Consider the following 23,810-nt stretch of genomic DNA (forward strand, 5'->3'; position numbering starts at 1 on the left):
TAGTTGAATGAAGAGTCGTCTAACTTGCAGCAGCATTGGTTTAACAGTGATTGAGATAAACAGGAAGACACAGGAAAAGATGGATGTTAAATCAAGGTTCTTTACTCAAAGGCAAGATATAATACAGTTTATTCAACTTTGGAAGTTTGTCATTGCAAATAGAATAAATCTTATCATCTAATACTGCTGGTAAAACACACCAGTTATAACTGCATTCCTGCTTTTACCAGCGGAACTGGAATGAAATGACATTTCATCAAAGTTGAATATCACTAAAATTTTTTTAAAAGAAAACTCATTACAGCCAGTATGGCTTTTGCCACCTAATATCATGTTCACTTTAGTAAGATGTCAGGAAACTTGGCTTTCCCATCATGTGCTGTCCCAGGGTTCATAGAGACCTTTTAAACACTGCAATATTTAGGCTTGATATCATGCCAAGTTTCCCAGTGCAGAGCATTACTCTTAAAAACTTTTCATTCCCTAAGCCACTTGTTTCACAATCTAAATTATGAGAAGAGTTTCACTGTTTAAAAGAGAAAAGTTAATAAAATGTCTTTTTGTTAACAATGAATTTTTCAACATCTTTTTTTAAGTAAGTTTTAAGTAAGTAGAAACAGTGAGGGTTTTTGAGTAGATTGCTAAGGACACTAAAGTCTTCCATCCAGCCAAAGACAAATACAGACTGACCAACACCAGTACCTGAGCTTTGCAATGATGTCACACAACAGCAAAAAGATAAATTAATCTTATATTCAATCAGTTTCCGTTGAAAAGCAATAATGTGTGTTTTCTCTTCTTTATGTACACACAACTGTGAGTTTTATTTGAGAAACGAAGTTCCAGCTTCTTTCTCTTGAGCCGGCAAACAATAATAGTCCTATAAAGAGTGCTTGACTTTATTTCTAATTGCATGGGAATAAGCAATGTAGAATTTAAAGTTCTATATTGCATTATGAATATGAAACAACCATCAGTCAATCTCTCCTGTGGTGTGTGTCTAAGAAACTAGTATGAAAAAGCTGGATCCATTTCTGCTGTGGTCACTTTTTTCCTGTTGTTCCCTCATTTTCCCTGATTTTTTTTTCTGTACTCTTCAGTTTTACCTACCTCAGTCTAAATAAACCCAGAAATAATTTTAACTGAAATGAGAATAAGAGCCAGATTTCAGGGGAGTAAGTCCAATTTATATTATGAGTTGCTCTGAAGTGAAGCACATTGGCTGGAATTTTCAAGCAACTGCAAGAAACATGAAGTAAACTTTATCGTTGTTGTGGTCTAATCCATTTCCTTCATTGTCTGAAAATGCAGCAGAACTCTGATACAAATTTTACAAATAGTGGTTCCCCTACCACACATACTCACACAGCTCTCAAGTAGTAGGAAAATATTCTTGGTGGGGGTCTGAAAGTAATAAGACTGCTTCAGAGACAAAGCAATGCTTCTGCTTCAGCTTGCTGTCAGCTAGTGTCTTTAATGCATAAAAATATAGCTAGCCCCATTACTTAAGTGCAGGTCCTAGTAACAATATAAAACATAGATGACAGTCTTTACCATCATCTCAGCATGGTGTTTAATGGCTGCTTGAAGGTACTGTATAATCTTTTGGATGGCTTAATCGTTCCTTATTTTATTGCTCAAAGGAGAAGAGGGGTTATTAACCTTGGTGTTCTCACAATATTTTCAGAGTAGATCTTCGTTGAATAAGTAGTGCCACTTAGATTACTAAGGAGAGGATCTAAGGTTTATACAACACTTGCTGTTGGCAAGTTAAACAGAAAGGAGTGTGCTGACCCTTATAATCTTAAAAGATTTTGTTGAAGAGCATGGAATTGCTCAATCTTGAACAAGGTGAAATCTCAAATCCCAAAAGACTTACTGCTAAACAACAGGCAAATAAAAACAGACAGTGTTGCTGGCAAGTTATTTCTCTTTCCAGTGATAATCTCATTTCAGTATAATTATTCATTTTAATTATTTTCGAAAGGTCTGATTTTCTAAACAGCACTGTTCCTAATGAGAAGGGGGAGAAAGAATAAGGAGAAGTAACTGGTGGAAAATGGGTATAATCTTTCTTGACTATGTCACTTGCCCAAATGAGTAGTAACTGAAGGTTTGTCACCATCTAATGCTTGTTCATTGGTTTGTGTGAAATGGTGATCTGAATCCTCTAGGATTTGAAGAGCACTTGCAGCACAGATGGCAATAATTAGCATCATTGCTGACAGTCTCAATAACTAGGCCAAGCGTTGAATAGAGATGAAAACTTAATTTACCTTCTTATCTTTAAAGGTTTTTTCCTCATGTCAGGGTTCAGCCAGACTGGAAGAGCAGCCAAAAGAAGTTTGTTTTATCTGGTGCCTGCACTATGCTTGTTCTTTGCAACAAAGCAAACATTTCAACTTCTAGAGCTGGCAAATCATGCAGTACATACAAACATAAACTGTTCCAAGTAAAATTGAAATCCAACTTAGAGAACACCAACAGATAATGAATCCACACTTGTAAAGGAATGATAACAAGCTTTAGACATTGACAAAAGCTGAAGTGAAACTCTAGCAAAATGCAATACTGCCAAAATACTTCTGTAATAACCTTCTTTGTCACATCTTTAGCTGTACAGTAACTATAGCTTGAATGAAATTTGTCCATGCATGAAACTCCATGCGGGGATAGCTGTCAAGGACATTCATAAATCTTTCTCTAACTTTTTGATTTCTCGTTGCCTTAAACATTTTCTAGTGGATGTAGACTCTTGTGTAGTGAATTTAAGTCAATGATAATAGGCTTGCTTTCCTCTCTTACCCCAGATCTCTAGGAGAAAATCACTGCATCACCAAGAGGGTCTTTGCACTGGCCATGAATGGGCTGGCAAGATTACCATGAGATGGATTAGGGAATTTGATGACATGTATAAGTATGCGGATTTTACAGCCTAGATATGCCACTTAAGGGTTGGTAGAGGGAGCAAGAGTCAACCTACTGTGTAAAATTCCCAATAAATGTATTAGGCCTGGTAGAGATCATGAATTTCACAGAAGTTCAGTCTGCCCTAGGACCTAGTAATTGAAGCTTAACCTTCCAAACTGCTTTACAGTACTTTTTAATTTTGTCATGGTACTTGCTAAGTTTACTGAAAGTAGGAATGGATATTCTGCCCTGATTATTGCTCTATTTCCTATTCTAGGTTCTATCCTTAGGAGCTGATGTTCTACCAGAATATAAGCTCCAGACACCTCGCATCAACAAGTTTACTATATTGCACTATAGTCCTTTCAAAGCTGTTTGGGACTGGCTCATTTTGTTGCTAGTAATATACACCGCCATATTCACCCCTTACTCTGCTGCTTTCCTTCTGAATGATAGTGAAGAACGGAAGAGAAGAGAGTGTGGATATTCCTGCAGCCCACTGAATGTGGTAGACTTAATTGTGGATATTATGTTTATCATTGACATTCTAATAAACTTCAGAACAACATATGTAAATCAGAATGAAGAAGTGGTAAGTGACCCAGCAAAAATAGCAATTCACTACTTCAAAGGCTGGTTCCTAATTGACATGGTTGCTGCAATACCTTTTGACCTGCTGATTTTTGGCTCTGGCTCTGAAGAGGTAAGCTTAAATAAATGAGAAGTCTTTCAGTCTCAAGTTTTGATTTTAATATGATAATCTGCTATATCCAAATATAATTTCTCTTGTCAATGAATATGTTGTTTAGTAGTCCCATGCCATATTTTAAAATTAAACTAAAATTAAATCTTTATTAGTAGAATAATATAGGACATTAGCTTTCATTGACAGGAGAACAAGTTGAAAGATTCTGCTAGTGTTTTTTCATTTTACCATATTTGATACTGTCTTTATAAATAATGAAATAAATATATCATGTACTAAGGATTTGTTCCAATGCTTTTATTTAACTACTTATGTTCCTTTGATTTACTGCTTGCTTTGTAAAAACTGCCCATAATACATATGAGTGTTGGCTGGCATTAAAGCATTAAAATAAATTCTCTCTCTACAAAATCTTTACATCAGATATTTACTCGATGTAAAAGAGATTAGTTCAAGCGTAGTAAACTATATTAGTTAATACCAGTTAACAACAGGATTTGGCAGTTGTCTGTTGTTTCAAGAATGCGTACTTCCAAAAGAAAGAAAAAGGATTATTTGGGGTTAACCTTGCCAGACTGGCAGTCCAGATGACTAATATCTTTGCCTTATCCATAGGATAGGTTAACAAAGTGTTCAGTGTATGCATCTGAAAATTGCCCAAAGGTGTATAAAACATACACTATATTCTAGATGTCCGACCCAGTTCTGCCTCCTTCTAAAGCATTTGTATTTAATTTAAGAAAGGCTAAAGTTATAGCGTATTTTTTGATGAAAACTGAACTGACAAGTAGAGATTATTTTTGTGATGTCTAGAATACAGCAGTTAGAAAAAAAGCAGCAAACCCAGCAAAATATGAGGTTCTGTCATTTTTCAAAGGACACAATAAATCCATTTTTAAAAAATACAATTTTTCGTGACATAAGGGAACAGAAAGTTTTGTGAGCAAGTGTGTATCTCATTAACAGAGAAGAGAAAAGTGAAAACTACAGATTAATTGGCAACCTTAGCATGAATCATACTAATCTGACTGGATCCCTCGGTATTACAACATAGAGACTGTTACGTGCACATACACAAAGATCAAAAATAGGTTTTCATTTCAAAATGACTTCCTTTTTATTAAAGGAAAGCTCCTGACAAGAATGAAAAGTCATTTGCTGTGAGAGCAAATATGTCTGCTCCAAGAGCCTGATCAAATTTTAAGCCTATCCTAGCTATTCTCACAAAGTCCTGTAAACATAATTAAACATGCCTTTAAGGGTCAGTAGAAAACAACTGGCACATACCTGCATGCACCCTGAGAATCTTATGACATTATTCAATCTTAAAAAAATTCAGAAGTAGGATGAATATCACTCATGCTTTTCTTAATTCACTTTCTTAAACTTTATATAATAAAATTTTTTCCCTCTCCTGTACTTCTGAATAGTCATTATGGTAATGTGATCTAGTTCAGCATTCATAGAAATCAACAGTAACATTCCTCATCAATAGTGATATTCCTACTAATTTTAACAAGAGCATACACATCGAAGGTAAATGAGTAGTCTGGAGATAAATGTAGGGAACAGGATGCAGTAAAAATACATTTTATTGAAGGACTGCAATAAGAGGAGAGAGATAGTAATTTAAAGGACAGAGGGAACATGTTAATAGTTCTCTTACCGAAAAAGAACTTTTCTATACGGAAGTTGACTAAAAAGCTCAGAGATTCAACAGAAACTTTGCTCATCTTTGGCATTCATTATCTGTGATAGGTATCATTCTTTTAGGATTTTTTTTGAGTTATTATCTAACTACCTGGTAGGAAACGTAGACTGTTTTGCTAGTATAGACACATGAAAGGAAATTATTTTGACAATGACATTACCTCAAACTTGGACTAAATCATTCCCTTTCAAGGGTGGTCTGCTTCCATTTCTGATCACTGAGCACTCATTACTGTGCTGACAATTTTTTCAGTGTTAGGAGGTGTGGCACAACAAGAAGGAATTACAACAGCAATCAAGTCCAAGGCTCACTGAAGGTGTGCTTTTTGGATCACACCCTGAATATCATTCTTCCACCCCTCCCCTATTACAGACATGCTTAAAGTGGAGAGCCAGATGCTGAAGTGATAAGGTAATGGTACAGATTAGTAGTAAACAAGTACTCCTAAAGGCTTGTTCTGTATGGCAGATATAAGTAAATTAATTATTTATTCCATCCAAAGATAATAACTGAACAGTTTCACTAGCTGGAAAATCTAGTTTTTTATCTAAGCAGCAATGAGGTCATCCACCTTATGACCAGTTCATCATGCCATCATGACTTCTGTCTCTCGTTCACGGCATTGAACATGCTGATTACTTTCTCTAAGCTGCTATTTGCTTAGTTTTGCTTCCTACACTGCAAACTGTAATATTTCCACAATGAACCATTTTTGATAGTTTAGCAAGAGGAAGCAAATGTAAAACTGTTAGAATGAAGCTCCGTTCATTTAATAGATTTTTTTCAGTCATGAGGGTTATCTTTTTAATGAAATAGCTCTTTTTTGCTATCTTGAGATTCTTCACATAAGACCCCCTACTAACAATTGTATTGCACATTCTTTTTATTAAACAACATAAGCTCCAAAGAGAACTCCATGTGTGCTCACCCAGCCTTAAAAAACCTTGATATCAAACCGAGTCTACAAAGGGCAGGAGATAATAGTCCAAACACCACTTGCAGCACTATCTGAATGCTTCCATTTGAGCCATACTTTGTCAGCCATAGGAAAGCAACAGAGTAAGGACAGTTGACTTTCCAATTTCTAAATGAGGAACTAATATAATGTAAAATTAACTTTCCTGTTTAAATAGGCTCTTAACACAAACTGATTATGGCTGGTGGTAAACCATTGGCTTTTTCTTTTGTGTGTGTATTTCCAATGTTGAGTGACACCCTGATACTTGGGGAGATAAGAAGAATGGACACATGGATTTTGACTTTCTATTATTTGGATAGTATATTTTTGATCATGCTGCTCAGCTGAGGAGTCTGGCTTGAATTTTAAACAAATATAGGTGTAGTGGCACATCTCTTTAAAGCACACACATAGATGTTGTGCATGTACAAGTGGAATGCGGTTTAAGATTACTGGACATCTTTAGGTGTGTACTTTTTAAAAAATGCACTTTTTCATGTATCCATCATCTTTTCACTTCAAAGTTTGACACATCGTAGTCAAAAACTACGATCAGCTAGGTGTATAGATAAGCAGAGTTTCTTCCCGTTCTTCTAGAATCTACCTCAGTAAAACATACAGGCAAATGAAGAAAATGGCTTCATCAAGAAAATTTTCATATTTATAGTTTAATTAAATTGAGGTGAGAAATAACACTCAACTAAAATATGCAGAAAAGCATGAAGGCTTTTGCTGTTTGTACAAATAATAGTGATCAAAGCTGTTTTACAGCACATAATTAAAACTATGCCAACAGAAAAAATGTTGCCTTAGGAAATAAAAATAAATACATCATCATGTGTAAATCCAGCATACTCATGAAATATAAGACTCAATGTGTCTTCTATTGGTAACAACACATCAAGAAAATAAAGATTTTGGGGGCTAAAATGAAGACATATAAATCAAATCACTCTTGTTCCTCTCAGTTTTGATATGACTCTTACTCAGTCCCTTACATAATATATCTGTTAAAGTGAACTGAAAAGAATATCACACAGTTCTAGAATTAGAGATTGAACCTAATCCTGTCCTGACTGCAGCTTCGCTGTTTGAATGAGTAGATTTTGCCCTCCCTTAAAATTAAAATCTATTTGAAAATCAAGTTCAGGAAACACCTCAGGAAAAGAGTAATATCATAGTTTCCAGTGCTCACTTGCAAAACCTATTCCAAGGAATTTTGAGTCTTCCATACTCAAGACTGCATAGCTGGTCTTATAGGCAGTCTGCCTTTGCATTAGCAGCTCTGTGGACTGATATCTTCCCAGGCTGGGATCATGCAATATCAGGGTAGAATCTTTGGAAATTGTTTAGTTGTCTGGCTAATTTTAGAGAAGCATTTAGTATTCATTTTGTCTTCCCTTAATTATATTTTTCAAGATGAAGCAAGAGAAATCCCAGCACTGCTTCTGCAGACAGTTCTTCTGAGACCCTTTTGGTAGTCCTTTATCAGCTGCAGTTGGAGAACCAGCACCCTGCTGCAAATAAGAAGTTTTGGTTAGTTGTTATAGTTTTGTTTAACTGCTGTTTATACTAGCATTTTCAGTATGACGATGCGTATAACATAAAGATCTTCAACAATGGCACAGCTCATAGGAGGCTATTAAGCAAATGGAGCAGACAGAATGAAAGGTCAAATTCTGTCATGTATTAGAGATTTTTCGGAGAGAGAGAATATAGTAAACTGTGCTTGGTGCTGTTATGCTCATATTTAACAGATTTATTTGCAGGCTGCAAAAAAGGACATGAAGGTTGGTGATGGTTTTACCAAAAAATTTAGGTGACAGGAAATTATTGAGAACCTGAGGAGGACCTAACAATACCAGGAAGCTGGAAAAGACCCTGGCAGATGAAATACTGTGTAAGCAAATGCACGTTAATGCACATTGGAAGAGACAGTTTGAGCTACTCATATACATCAGTCGGTTATTTAGTTTAAAAAAGAGACGAGATGACATTATAGAGATTTAGACATTAATGATAATGGATGTCATGAAGAAAGCAAAAAAAAAAAAGAATTAGAGCAAAACTAAGGATTTGGCCATCAGTGATAAAGTCCTGAGTCATAAATGGCTCTTAACACAGACAGAATACCAATTATGCCCTTTAATTAATTAGCTAATACCAGCTCACTCTTCCAGTCTACTGGTACAATAATAACTTCTGAATGATACCCTCTGCAATCAGAGAGAGTTATGCCCTCTTGTTTCAAATCATGCTGTCATCAATTGTTGTCCAGCACTGTCATAGTCAGCTTAACATCAGGGCTAAACTAATCTCACTATTAAAAAGATATGACTAATCAGAGTTAAGGAAAATCCATTGTAGTAGGTAATGATTTGGTAAGAAAAGTTCAGTGTCCTATACTTAGAAAATGTAATATCCATGAACTCTTGTTTTTACAAGGTCATTTTTATTACACCAGAAGGCAAATAACTGATAAAATTTAACTTTTCTTCAAGCTTCTCAATAGGAGAACTGAAAAATTCTTCCTAAAAAATAAAGATATCATGTCTCTTATTGCTTAGCTCGTGGAAAGAACTGTGTAGGCATGAAAGAACCATATAGACATGACCTGTGACTTATTTTTTGTGCTATTATTAAAGTCAAAACATAAAAACCCAATTATTTACCCCAGGAAAAAAATTAATTACTAACAGTCAAAAATGAAAAGCAGTTCCAGAAGTATATGGCATCTCAGTATCCTTTATCTAGAGGTATTCTGCCTGCAAATTTTTCAGCACTATAAATACCTACTATTATGGGGTCAAACTCTAACATTAGTCTATTCAGAGTCTGTCTATTAAAATGATATTCTTAACAAAGTTATTAAGAACAAACTGTTGCATACAGATGATCATATAGATGAACAAACATGGATGATCATTCCCTCATTTAAGGAAATTTCACTTTCAAGACATTATTGAAGCAATTATTCCTATTAATGTTTTCTTTTGATGGTTCTGTTATTTTCTCACTACACAATTTGTGCCATTCAAGATTATGTATTTTCCCATCCTTCTGAAATTATCACTTTTGATTATTTTTTCCTTTTGAAAAATATATTCTTTTGGGGGACTTATCTCTGGGAACAGTTACAATTGTAGCTAGGACCAGAATCACTATGGGGTAACTACTGCCGTATACACAAATGCACATTTAATCCAGGTTAGCCTCCTGAACTATAGCTGGAAAAACAAAAGGTGTTTTCAAAGGCCATAACAGCACAATGACCAAACAGAGCAAAAATATCAAAATTATGTTAGCTATACTGATTAATAAAATGTTAACTTAGCAAAGTGCAATAGAGACATCTAAGGTGCTCTTTTTTTTACCTTTCTCGATCTTTTTATTAATTTGTAATAAAAAGGAGAATTCAAGGATATAATGTCTGTTTCCACAGAATCTATTTAAAATGGGCATTACCTAAGTTCTCTATCTTTTTAATATATCTTATTAATAAAAAAGGACTTGGTCAATGTCTTGTAGGAGCTTTGAATTCTGAAAGCACTTGAGTATGTGCTGTAGTCCTAATGAATTCCAATTTTGGCATACAGTTAAATGCCTTCTGTAAATGGAATGCTGTTTGCACTGAATATACCATAGTGGGGAAAAATGATTCTGTGTCCATCTCCTACTGGTCCAGATTCACAGTTTCAGTAGTTATGAGATATCTATACACTTCTGGCCCAAATAAATGTTGCTATACCAAAAAAAAAAAAAAAAAAAAAGTCCTGACATGAGTATCCAGCAACTTTTGAACTTGTAGTCCAGCTGATAATATCATGTGTGATTATAACAGCAGCAAGCAATTCAGAGAAAAGAGAAGTGTCTATCAGATTGCTATTTGCACAACTCTTGATGTTAATTTCTGGGACTGGGTGGGATAAGACAGGTAACTGACAGAGCAGGACCTCCACCTCCTCAGGTGCTGTGCAAAGCAAACTATTCTCAGCGAGCTGAGGAATATACCCTGCACCAGGCACAGTTCCAGTGCCAAGTGCTTCTCTCCTGATCCAAGTGGCACATGGAAGGTGGACTGTTACTCTGTGAAAGCTACATCTACACTGAGAAGTGGAAGGCAGGTAAAAACACATCAGATCCTACAGATCATGCTTTCCATCTCTACTGCCAGCTGTATCTTAAGGTCAAAGCATCTCCACTGTGTTAAAGAAAAGTCAAACTCAAGATGTTCACTGGAGCACTGGTTTAAAGTGTATCTGGTTTCACTCGGGCCCATTTCACCCTGAAGAGCTGGGATTTGCTTGTATTATAAACCTCCAGTATACTCCAGAGTTCACGCTAATCCACTGTCTAAGTATGGGATTGACACTGAGGATGTGGAATATTAGCAAGTCTTATCTTAAGAATGGGGTGGCACACTGTTGACATACCTTGGAGTCACAGTCTGCCTTCTGATCTATTTAAGGGGCACTATAACAATATGTTGCTCGGTGTAGAGGTATGACTACATCTATAATAGAATGGTTCCAACAATCCCACTAGAAGGTCCCACTTCTCTAAAGATTGCTCCTGCCATTAAGGGGTCATAATAGGAAAAAGCCTGATCTACCTTACAAAAAGTTTTACCAAATAGCAATATTCACATGCTGAAGCTCTGTCTAAACATAACTCTTTGAAGGAAATGGAGTGTCAAACTGTTGAAGTCACAATCAATGAAACAGCCTTTTTTATAAGGCAATGAGAAATTCACCCTGAAATTATTCTCTGTGATGTTATTAAGTTGAATCAAAAAGTATTACCCCACATTATCCTGTTGCCCATCTACTTAGAAAATACAGACATTTATACATTGGTTTTGCTTGCTGACATGTCCTATGATATATCAGTCTGTATATATTTTTGAGATATATATTCAATAAGGAAAAAGACTAGAAGAAAGGTGGTGGTGTCACAGGACAATTTCTACTTACTTGTTAAACAACCAATGAGCTTTGATTCAGCTGCCAGTTTCTTCATTTTTGGCATCTCTCACCATCATATATAACAGCGGTTTAATTAGTGCTATTACTCAATTATCACAATGTGTTATTGTAGTATGAGAAAATTACATGTGTTATAAATATACTGAGCTGTCCACTGACAAATGCAGCCAAGAAAGCATGGCTTTTGTTCCAAGGGCTTTGTGATTTTACCCTGAAACACAGAAAATATACAAAGATTTAATAAATCATAAAAACTAGTTTAGTACTTCTTGAAAGAAAGCTTTAATATGCCACATACTAACACTGGAGTGTTTTATAAGTCTAAGAAAACTCTTCTCCAGTTGTTAAGTGTTATGTATTATATATGCATGCTAAAAAAGAAAAAAATGCACTAAAAACTGTCTTGACATTTACTGTGCTTTACTATACATTCAGACTTAATGGAGGAAAAAATGGTGCTAAGCTCTCTTTGAAATAGTGTAGTTACTATTTATAATGTTGTTGACAATCTCTTTTACAAGGAATTAACAACAAGCCTGAAAAGGATTCACTGATTGATTTGAAAATTGTAAATTGACATTGCTAAATATTAGGTTCCTTTACAAAGAACATCTGAAATCCAGTCCCCAAGGGGGCTGCAATGGAACATGGTACAGCTCTGGTCTAAAAGCTTAGAATATATTCCTGTTTTATGTCTGACTCTTTTTTTTTTTTTTTTTAATGTTGGAGTACTTTTATTAGTGGCTATCTACAACACCTACAAGCCATAGGATGAAAGATGCAAAGAGAAAATTAATCTGGAATATGGCAACAAGAACTTTTCCATGATTTTCTGTTCACAATGGCTCCTCTTTTACCTGTGTTGAGCCTTTTGACCATGACACACAGGAAGAATAGATGCAGAATAAGATACTTCTCTTTGGAACATTTCTGTCCTATGTTTTTCTCTCCTCTAGAACTTATATGTCAGAGCATTGCAAGATATCTCTAAGTTATGATCAAATACAGTCACACAGCTTTGTTCAAACATCATAAATACTGATTACCTACTAGGCCAGTCATATGAGTATTTCCAATAACTTGCAGACTTGAGAGTGGCAAAACAACATTAATCTAATGTATCATTTAAATCCATTAAGGTAGATTCAAGAGTCCAGATTAAGTATAATATTCAAAATGATGACTGTCAATATATCTTAATTTTAAAAGTGCATCACAATATTTTCCTCACTATTTTTTATAATAAATTTAATGATTTAAAGAAAATGAAATTAAGATTGCACTGAAATGGGTTACTCTATTGTTTTTGTTTATTCCTAAAAAATTATAGAATTTGCACTGGTTTATTCATGTTGACTAATTGAAAGTACATTTGCTAATAGAGAAAATCAATTTCTAATTATATCTTATTTTTACAGACAACAACATTAATAGGTCTTCTGAAGACAGCTAGACTGCTGCGTTTGGTGAGGGTAGCACGGAAACTGGACAGATATTCAGAATATGGTGCTGCAGTTCTGATGCTCCTCATGTGCATATTTGCACTAATTGCACACTGGCTTGCTTGCATTTGGTATGCCATTGGAAATGTAGAAAGACCTTACTTGTCTCATAAGATTGGCTGGTTGGATTCTCTAGGAGAACAATTAGGAAAGCATTACAATAAAAGTGATGCAAGCTCTGGACCATCCATCAAGGACAAATACGTTACAGCACTTTATTTTACCTTCAGCAGTCTGACAAGTGTAGGATTTGGAAATGTGTCTCCAAACACCAACTCAGAGAAAATCTTTTCCATTTGTGTCATGTTGATTGGCTGTAAGTAGATTTATCTTATTCATTTTTTTTCTTTTTTCTCAGTGTTTGAGCAAATGAATTAACAGAATCTAGGCTAATAAAATTATAGGCATGCAGCCAGAAGGGCAAATTCCCAAGGAAAACAATGGTTATATGTGAAAATACATTGTGGTGACTCATCCAGTATAAGGAAGTCTGAGGTATCAACGTTTCTTTGATTAGACTGGACCAAATTAAACTGGATACTAGACAAAAGCTACAGTTTTTCAAGGTATTTGATCATATATCTAACTAACTGTGACTGCTTTTAAATATTCTTTTCACTAAAAACACATAAAACTGTTTGAGCATTTTAGTAAGCTGGGATGAGATTTCTGAGAATATACTATGCATCCAATGATAAACATGCATCTCTTCCATTCTCATATTACTACCTGAAACAGTGGAATGAGCAGTGTGAGCAGTATAAGCATTATTGTGCACTCCTTACACTTCTCATGTCTAAGCAATCAAAAGAATAGTCAATTAAACTGTTTTGGTGATTGGATAGAAGGTCTATGCAAGACACAAGCCAACTGGTGGTTGTTAAAAAGAGATTTCCACACTGGATAAGGTAGTACAGAACTGTCTAAGATCATAATATTGTAGAATGATATGGGTTGGAAGGAACCTCTGGAGGTACAACCCCTGCTCAAAGCAGGGCCAGTTTCAGAGTTAGCCTTTTTTCAAGTAGTACTTCAGAGAAAGTATTGTCTGTAGACAGAGTATTGGCAGATTGATCTAAAATGTGTGGCAATTCCTATGTTCCTCTTTTTGGCAAAAAACTGATTAATTTACTGTGTACTTTTATCCCTTCTATAGATCATATTAGTTAAAGGCAATATATATAATGGTAAGGTGTTCTAAAATCAGCCAATACTTCATGGCAAATGTAGTCAATATTTTTTAAAGAAAGAACCATTCTTTAGAGAAGGCCACTGTTTTATTGTTTCAGAGCTTACTTTTTAATTGAATTGCTTTTGTTCAGGACACTGAGAAGGAAAGTTCACCTTTGAAATTTTCACCAAAGTTCAATAGCTGAATGTAAACATTAAAGGGAGTTAGTTCACAGAAGCTTTTCTCCTTTAGATGAAAGGAGTAATGGGCTCTCTTCAGGAAGATATAAATAATAATACACTGATGATACTGTGCTTTCTCCTTTGGTATTTTTACAAAATGCACTTAAACAAAAAGAAGAAAAAAGGGAAGGGAAGAGAAATACACCAAACAGCCTCAGGTCCCAGTCTTCTGATATGATATACTAAGAGAGTCTTATTTCTGTCAGGTCTGGTATTCAGGTGCATCAGTAGCTTGAAGAATCAGGAGCTGAATTGTCAATGAGTTAATTGAATTATTTACACTGAAATCCTTGTTTTACATGTCCAAAAATTTCCAAATGTTTTGGTACAATTGTCTGACATTCAGATATATTTTAAAATACATCATTGAGATTGGGTACAACAGTACATTATAACCCTCTGTTACCTGAAACTGAGTCCTATAATCTAGTCAACTACATTCAGTTAAATAGAAAAGTTGCCTGACTACTCAAAATCTGTTATTCAGACTGTCAGAAGTGTGCTGTGTATCAGTGTCTGTAAGCAAATCCTGTCTAGGGAAAGGAAATGAGTTTTCAGTGGATTAATGAAGCCATAGCCCATAACTTTGGGATAATCAAGTTATATTTTATTTGTTGATTTAAACTCTGAACCTATAAACTTATGTGTACCTACTTTTCCATTTGTTCTTAACTTTGTACTTAACTTTACCTTAGTTCTACTGAAGTCTGTAAAGTTAGATGAACTGAATTTGCAACACTAAATTCAGGACTATAGATCTCCAAAGATAAATATTGCCAACTTGAATATCATTTAATAATTATTTTTAATATATCTTTGTGAAAGCCTCATCTGCAGAGTTTACTAATTAATACTGATACAATGAAATAATTAACAAGCTACAAGTCAATCATGTCCACATCTCCTTAAAAGTGTTACTAGTCTCATCCAAGCTGTTTTACATATGAAGCACACTGTAAGAACAGTTGCATCATCTGCAGAACCGAATGATATGACTTAAGTACGTTTTGTTTCTATTTAATCCAGCATTAATGTATGCGAGTATTTTTGGAAACGTATCTGCAATAATCCAAAGACTCTATTCGGGAACTGCACGGTATCACATGCAGATGCTGCGAGTAAAGGAGTTTATACGCTTTCATCAAATCCCTAATCCTTTGAGGCAGCGACTTGAGGAATACTTCCAGCATGCATGGACGTACACCAATGGCATTGACATGAACATGGTATGTTGTTCTATTTTTCAGGCACAAATGCTGAGGTATAGATAAATAGGTGAGAATTTAGAAAGTGCTTGTGAATCTTCATTATTTATAAGCTTTAAGAGTACAAATTTAAGAGGGTGGATATATAGCAGTTATTGAAAATCAAGCAATTTCAAGTTTGGCATCCATATATTTAGGTGCCTTAATTATTACAAGCTGTAGCAGAAATAAAAATCTGAACTCTCATTGTGCATAGGAAAGCTTGGGAACTGCAACTGACTGTCATAAGCTTATGGAAAGAAAAGAAAATGGTGGGCCTGTTTCAAATGTAGTTTCTACAGAATTGTTTATGTTCTTTGGCCTGATTTTCCACTTCCAGTATCAAACAAGTGTACCTTTGTTGGAATCTACAGAGTTACTCTTGTATAAAAACTGCGGAGATCAACTCATTTTTCAAAATTCCATTACATAATCTAGAACAAGTATATTGGGAGTGAATGGAAGAGAGGAGCAAGCAGATGGATTAGCTATGCTTTTCAGAGAGGTTCTAATCATATGATAGTCTTAAAAGTAACTTTCTTACATTCACAAACCCCCAATTCTGTACTGAAAGTCAACATAGTACTAACCAGTCAGCAATCAGCAGAATCTCATTTCTAGGGAGTGGCAGGGTACACTTATATTTTCTGTTCTTCAAGCTTGATTATAGAAATCGATAAAAGACTGTTAACAGTCCTTGTGTGAAACTATATTATAAGCCAGCTAAAAAGAGATAATGTCATTAGCAAAAGTAAGCATCTAGATTTCTGTCTTCTTTTCCAAAGACAGCAACTTTTTTTCTGAAAAGTTAACTCAGATTTGAAGACACTGAGAGCGCAGTGCAATTTCAGGTTCTATGAATCTGTGCTCTCTAAAGGGACACTTTCCAGAGCTATTCTAAGAGTTATAGATTAGAGACTTTGCACAGGTCTTTGAAAGGTTGACAAGAACAAAAAAGGGCTATAAATTTTAGTAACAACTTAGCTAGAATCAACTTCCAAAATTGCAACAGCTTCCATGTCATATCTTTATGTCTGCAAATGACATGCTTTATGCAGTAAACAGAAACAGTGGTCTTGATTAAAAGCTTTTATAAAGCTGGATCAATGACAGCTGGACTTTATGGTTACCATTAAGTAAAACAGATCTTAAAAGTAAGACAATATATATTGGGCTTTACCTCCCACTTCCACGGATAACCTCTTCAGAGGAAAATCATACCCAGAGCAGGACAAGGGTGTTTGTAAAAACCTCTGCTGGGGATTATTGCAGTGGAAGGCAGCATCGGTGGCTTCATCCTACATGGCACTGAATGGTCCTAATTCCCTCTGATGACAATGGGAGTGAGGGATCCTCAGCACTTTGCAGGATCAGGCTCTTAAGCTGCAGGTGGGTGCAGCCTAAGTCTGAACTAGCTCAAATTATTTCTGAAGATATTACAAAACCACATGCACTTTAACTAATTCATCTCCACTAATGGATGTACTAAGAACATCTGTTTCACATGAAATAGTAACTGAAATTGGATGTTGTCAGGTTAAATTTTGCATAATACAGGAATTGGTATATTGCAACTAGTCTTGGGTCTGTCATTAATATGAAATACTAACTAAATGGATTAAACAGCCCATATTCTGCAATATGATTGTGAGGCAGTATGGAGGCTTTGTTTTAAATAAAATCTGAAAAAAATCAAGGTTAGTATCCTGTTTTGTTATATTTTATGTCTTTTTATTTCTTATTCACAGTTCTGTCCCTGAAGTTTTATGGCAGTCACTTAATTTTCTTAAAATGTGAGATTGACTATATTACACTTAGTGCAAGGTTAATATGACAATTGTCTGATTTATGTTGTACTTATGAAAGATTTATCTCTTTCCTGTCTGCTTCATACCTAAATACATGGAATAACACCACCCACTGGTAAGAGCAGGAGGTATTTATATCAAATTTAATTCCAGTATAAAGTGTGGAGAATATCCATGTTATCTGTCGGGTTTGGAGCTTGTTCGATGCTTTCTAATTTTAATTGTAACTTTTTGCATGATGAAGGGGTAGATAGCAAAGGGAAAGAATCCAAGTATAATCAGATGTGGGGCAAAATGGCTACTAAAAATGAGACATTAAGAAATGCTGATCTAACCACATTTATCAATCACTGTTTTACCCCACAACTCAAATCATGCTTCTCTGCCCAAAAAAGGTCATGTGCATATTGGTTTGCATTAGATAGTTGCTCTATAGGAACATCTCTCTGACAAAGCTGCCATGCTGATCATTCTGCATTTTCCTTTGCGTGAATGTTCTTAGTTCAAACCATACATGCATGTTAGCACAAGCACAAGTGAAGTTTTCTTGGCTCTAAGCCATGTGCATATGAGATGGACTTGCATGTGGTATTGAGAACTTAATTTTGCATGAAATATTTTCATATACACAAAAGGGCTAATACTGTCCTCAGACAAATATGTTTGACTCCTGTCAATATTTAATGGGAGTTTTGTGCAAATATCTGAAGGCAGAATTTGATCCAATGTCTTTCTTTTTCATTTCATGACTGAAAACTGAGTAGAAATTAGAAAACTCAATCCTTTTTCTCCTTTGAAATATGAAATGCATGAATAATTTACGTTTATATATATATATGTACACATAGTGTATACACACACATATATATATAAATGATAGTAGATAACATGTTTCTAAAGATGCTTTTAATTATCATCAGTAATATATTTAAGAATTAAGGACAAGTGAAAAAAAAACAACTTTTAATCTCAGGAATAATACTGTGTTTAGACTAAATAAACTTGCTTTCCTAGAGAAAATCCTGCACTTTTTACTGAAAACAAGAAGATAATGTTTTATGCTCATTTGAAATGGCTAAACTTAAAAGTAGCTTTAAAGATCTGCTGGTGAAACATTGTTTATTTATTCATTTGTTCCTCTCTGCTTCACTTCTACATCTCTTTGATTATATTTCATTGCATAATGTATTTTGATAAAAACAGTTCCACATAGTTATGCATGGACTGGATAAACAGGATTTGGGATTTATTTTAATCTGGATAAAAATCTTCAGTGTACAGAATAAGCATAATTTAAATCATATCCCTGTGCTGCACACTGGCAAAGTTAAATTACAAAATAATGATTTACAGTGTATATTGTTTCATGAAAGAGCTCACCAGTCCCAAAGATTCAAAGATATTTTTAGGGTTTTTTTAAACTATCCTGTTCTGTTTTTCCGAAACTCTCTTTGCCCTCTTTTTCCCCTTCATTCCAATGTTATCAGTCCAGCTGATAATAGCATGCCTGTGGTGCTTCTTGTAGAAAGATGGCATATTTAGTGTTTGAGATCCTTTTTTAAGTTATGCATGTATTTTTAATACACACCCCATCCATGGATCTTCTGTGCATTAGAATAGCTTTATTAATTTATTTTACCAAGAAAGAAAGAAAGAAAGAAAGAAAAGAAAAGAAAAGAAAGAGAAAGAAGAAAGAAAGAAAGAGTTCAAAGATATAAATAAGTGGGACAAACTTTGGAAAGTGTTTAGCCAAATGTACATGTTAATTTAAATTTTGAATGTGGAACAGGTACATTTTTGGTTTTAGATTTGGTACCATGAAAGGAGGTAGCAAGTCAGCATTTTTACATACAAATTTACAGAACCTTCTCTTGCAAGTATCTAAGCAAATGGTTTGTTTTCCATTTGCGGCTAGTCTTCTTGGCTTCAGTGATCACGCAAACACAGCAGAGTGCATACCTAACCTTGAAGGTTCAGAACCAAGTAAAGAGCAGGTTTCACCATTGCTTTGGTAAGGCTTTTTTTTATGGGAAATTGGTCACTGGTCATCACCACAGTTGTTATACTATACTGCTATGACCATTTCTTATGACCAAATGAATTCTGCCTCTACAGTTACTGCTGGCAATGTCTTTGAACCAGAAAGATGGGAAAGAAAACTAAAAATTCAAAAATAGGAAGGAGAACTTCCTTATAACATCAGAACAGTAATCAAAATTAGAAGTGTTTGAAACGAAAATTGGTTATACAGAAGGAATATGTAATCATGGTGTAAAGTGGTACTGGCATCTGTCTATGTGTCATAATGGAAATCATAAGATGTATAAGCCTATAAAAAAGTGTCTCTGTAAACTGTAAACTGTAAAGTAGTTCTTTCATTTTCTATAACAAAATTAGTTAATAAACATGAATGCCTATATTTAATCAAGTTACAGAAAACAGGATCTAATAGAAAAAAGAAGAGTTTCAATCTATTTGCAAATTAACTGATCTTTTATTAGTTTTTCACTGCATTATATTTTGTGGTCAAAGATCTCACAAACAAAAGCAGTTAACAACTTTGCAACCACCATTGTATTTCTGGAAATACATGATCTGGTCAGCTTCCAACTTCTACAGATATGAAAAGCTTTTCTCTTGAAGCAAGCCAATGGTTCAAGAAGCTGAAATCATTTCTGTCCACCTCACCAAGCAGTGTAACATATCTCAGAGATCACCTTTCAGATGTACTCAGAAGTTGTAATAAGATTATAGATGAAGAACAATCTGCTGCAACTCCAAGTAATTTCAGCATAAAAATGTCACACAAATCTGTGTCATGGCAATGACTGATTCTACTTCTTGATAAGGCTGTCATCCATCAAATCTCATTGAAAGGTGAATTAGCTCATCATTACATGCTGCTTCTTTTTTCAACTATTTTAAGGACCTCCTTCATATTCTGCTAAAAAAAGAAACCTGACTCTGCAACATTCTCCTCAATGAAGAAGAGGAATCACATACTTCAAGTCAATATCAGAAAAAAGTCTTTGGTTTACATGGAAGTCCAAGAAGTGCTGAAACAGATTTATTGCCACCTGTGATCTTGTCCATTCTTTTCTAATTCGTGAAAGCCCTTGGAAATGCTTTGGCCTTTTGCTTATAGAAATAGTTAATTTCTGTAATTAACTATCACAGAAATAGTAAATTCTATTTTTTTTTCTAGAAATAGAACAAGGCTGGGTTAGAGGGATTTAGCCTAGATGAAGTTGTTGTTAAAAACTAAAATGCAAATCCTTGTGACAGAACTAAATCCTGAGCCTCTCTTCCCCCTCACAGCGGACAGCTACTAGGGGACACAGATCCTAATTCAAGATCCATGCAGTGCAATTTGTCCAGTTAGAGAGTTTCAGATAAATGCTACAATTAGGTTGCAAAAGGAATACCTTGCCACGGACAATAATATCTTGTGTTTTCTATAAAAATTGGACATACGGGTTATATCACCAAATATATGAATTAATATGAATTAATTTCACTCATTCTCACAGAACAAACTAAAGCAGAGCCTAGAAGACCACCAGACTATAGCCTGTTCCTTTGCAAATCTACTGACTAAGTAGTGCAGTGGGAAAAGTTGATTCACTTATAGACTAATATCTTATTTTAAGAATTACAAACATGAAAAAGTGTGAGGAAAGTAGAGGAACTTTCTGTAAAAGCTGTAGCCTATCAAAACCTTGGGTTTTCATAAATGAACAGGATGTCTTTTTGGCCCATAAGGAGAGCCTTGCAAGGGAGCGGTCTTGGTCAGCACCACAGCTCATTAGTGAGTGCTAACAACCAAAACCATTACAAGGGAAAAGTAGGAGTAGTTGTAAGGATTAGCAATATCTGGGCAGGCAGAACAGAAAGACATATGCAAGTAAAGATGATATGGAAGCCTGGATTTGGGGGAACTTGTGGGTTTCAGGACCTAACATCAAGGGCTTTGGTAACAAGGGAGAGAGGAAGGAAACAATGGGGTTTTGATAAGAAAGAGGGCAAGAGGACATCTGGGACAAAAGGAAATAAATGGGTATTCTAGATTGAGAGTATTTGGGAAAAAGAACAGGCATGAGACATGGGGCTGGGTGTGAGATAAAAAGCACAAAACAAGAGACTTTGTTCTCCTTTACCAGGGAGATCCTAAGCACCTCTGACCAGGATCTTGATTTGAGGATTGGGAGATGCAGATACAGGACTTGGCATGTACAAGATAACCGGTCAACACTGGCTTTTCCTCTTCCTCTTTGTCAATTCCCCTTTCTGGCTGTCAGAAAGATTGTAGTTCAGCCTCCAGTGCTTTTCGGTGCTGTCAATTTTGTGAGTCTGGGTTAAGAAGCCAGTTTCCCAGCCTTTCCCTGTTTCTATTTCATCTCTGCAAGATGTAGATTTATGAGATTGGGTAACAAATGTATTCTATAGCTCTTTCTCATCAATAAGGAACAGGTGAATCTAAAATAATTTGGGATTTCTAACTAGGTCAGGAAAATGAGATTTCTGAATAAGTAGTAAAATATTTTTGTTGAAAAATATCTTAGGTATTTCTGGCTATGAAAATTCTAATAGTATGAAACAATTTAAACAACCTAGAAAATGAAAGAGGTAATTTTTTTTGTTCTTAATGAAGATGATAAATATGCAGTTCAGAGACAAAGTTATTTGAATAATCAGTGTGTATACACAGTGGATAAAGGTAGTGAATAAAATAAATTTGAACTAAAACATAACTAGTAACATAACAGTGATTCATTCCCACTTTACTGAGTAAAATGGAACTTTAGAGCAATTTCATTATATGCAGAATTTCAATTTGTGCTTTTTTAAGCATTTGGAATTTTCAGTCTTCTTTACTAGGGTCAAATTCTGATATCTGTATTACCTTCAAAATATCCTCCTACAGAATTCTAATAGCTCAATAGGCATTTGGTTTGACTGAACTATGGTGAAGTCATCATTTAGCCTTAGATTTCAAAATTCACAGTAACTCTCTGAAATAATTAGGTTCCACTGCACTCCAGGCCTTTTTATACTTCCCAACATCTTATGAAAAATTAAAAGGAAGCCCCAGGAATCCCAAATCACAAGACAAAGGTGCTTGATAGCATCCTGGCTAGTAATACCCTAAGCAGAAAGTAACAGAGAACAGACTTAGGTTTATAGCAGAAACGATGATGATTTACTCACTCTGCCATAAAAGTTGTTCTATATAGATATCTGAGAAGTTTTACTAAGATATTTTCCAGGCTTTACATGCCAGCTGAGAAAAATACAAGCATTGAAGCACTGAAAATTCTTAAAAGAATAAAGTCTAAATTGAAATGTTTGGAAAATATTGGTTTAGGCTGTACTGTCACATGGGATAAGAAGCCTAGTTTCACCAGCCAGTATCACTGTGAATTTTGGTTATGCATTGTGTTACCTTTTTCATATTTTGAGAATAAAGAGGGGAAAATATAACCTTGCAGTTATATATGTATATGTGCACACATATAATGGTAATGGTTATATATATGTACAGATATACATATGTACGTACATACATACATATACACCCTGCGTTTTTTTCCTAATTTGTTAGCTAAAAGACAGCCAAGATGTTAATTTTGAATATAAATCCTCACTAGAATGAACTGTCCAAAGCATGGGTTTGTTCACTGTAAGTAGTTGAAAATTTCTTCTGCGAATTGTTCAAGAGCTTTTTTCAGCATTTAGTGATGCTGATGACAAAATATCCTGAGATCAGATCAGACAAAAAAGACATCGAGTATGTTTGGTCTAAGACCACAGTTCAAAGTATTTTTAAGTTAACATCGTTGCTGAAAGAAGAAATTTCAGCCTCTTGGCCCTTCAGCTTTTCAATGTTTTTGCTGGATTAGTTTTCAGGTGGATCAGATGATACAGAGCAGGAATAAACATGTAATGTGAGGAAGAACCAGACTTCCTCTTTCAGTTTGTGACAGCTTAAATTGTCAGCTGAGTTTGAGAGTCTACCTTTATTTTTCCCTCTGTATGTTGGACACTTGCACACTCAAAAACGAGTCTGACTCTGATCCCAGGACTAGAAGGGCTTATCCAAAACAAGTTCAAACAAACAGGCCTCAAACAGGCCCACAACTTTGCTCCCTTCTGCCCTCTCCAGCTGCTGCCTGGCATTTTATGTTTGATCCCACCTATATTTCAACAGAGAAAACAGAAGACAGAGGATTATTATATGCAGAGTTCACAGAATATCTTTGACTGCTGGTTGGGACAGTTGTATTTGAACAGTTATTGCTTTGGGCGTCAAAAGAGAAAAAAAACAAGAAGCAAAAAAACAACACGAGAACAGCTTGCACATGACAGAGAGAAATTATGATTTTACTAAATGGAAGGAAACTAAGTTTCTGTGGAGGACAAAACACAACTGTAGGCAATGCACTTACCACAGCAAGTGCATAAAGAAAATTTTCTTCTTGAAATAATTTCAGCTGGAGAGAAAGTGTGTAGAGTAAAATCAAAATAAAAGATAGTTTATATTCATCTGTGAGTAAGAGAAACGCTCCTTTTGTT

At 35.1% G+C, this 23,810-nt stretch overlaps 1 protein-coding gene across 1 annotated transcript in view; it reads left to right on the forward strand.

Annotated features, from left to right (window-relative positions):
- Positions 1-23,810, forward strand: part of KCNH7 (potassium voltage-gated channel subfamily H member 7) — a 242,519-nt gene that overhangs the window by 185,097 nt on the left and 33,612 nt on the right. The window contains exons 9-12 of the mRNA XM_067298547.1: positions 3,188-3,613; positions 12,689-13,088; positions 15,212-15,411; positions 17,363-17,365. Of these exons, the coding sequence (XP_067154648.1) occupies positions 3,188-3,613; positions 12,689-13,088; positions 15,212-15,411; positions 17,363-17,365 (1,029 nt within the window). The remainder of the gene's footprint in view (positions 1-3,187; positions 3,614-12,688; positions 13,089-15,211; positions 15,412-17,362; positions 17,366-23,810) is intronic.

This window comes from Apteryx mantelli, chromosome 6 (genome assembly GCF_036417845.1).
Source record: "Apteryx mantelli isolate bAptMan1 chromosome 6, bAptMan1.hap1, whole genome shotgun sequence".
Taxonomy (NCBI): Eukaryota; Metazoa; Chordata; class Aves; order Apterygiformes; family Apterygidae; genus Apteryx; species Apteryx mantelli.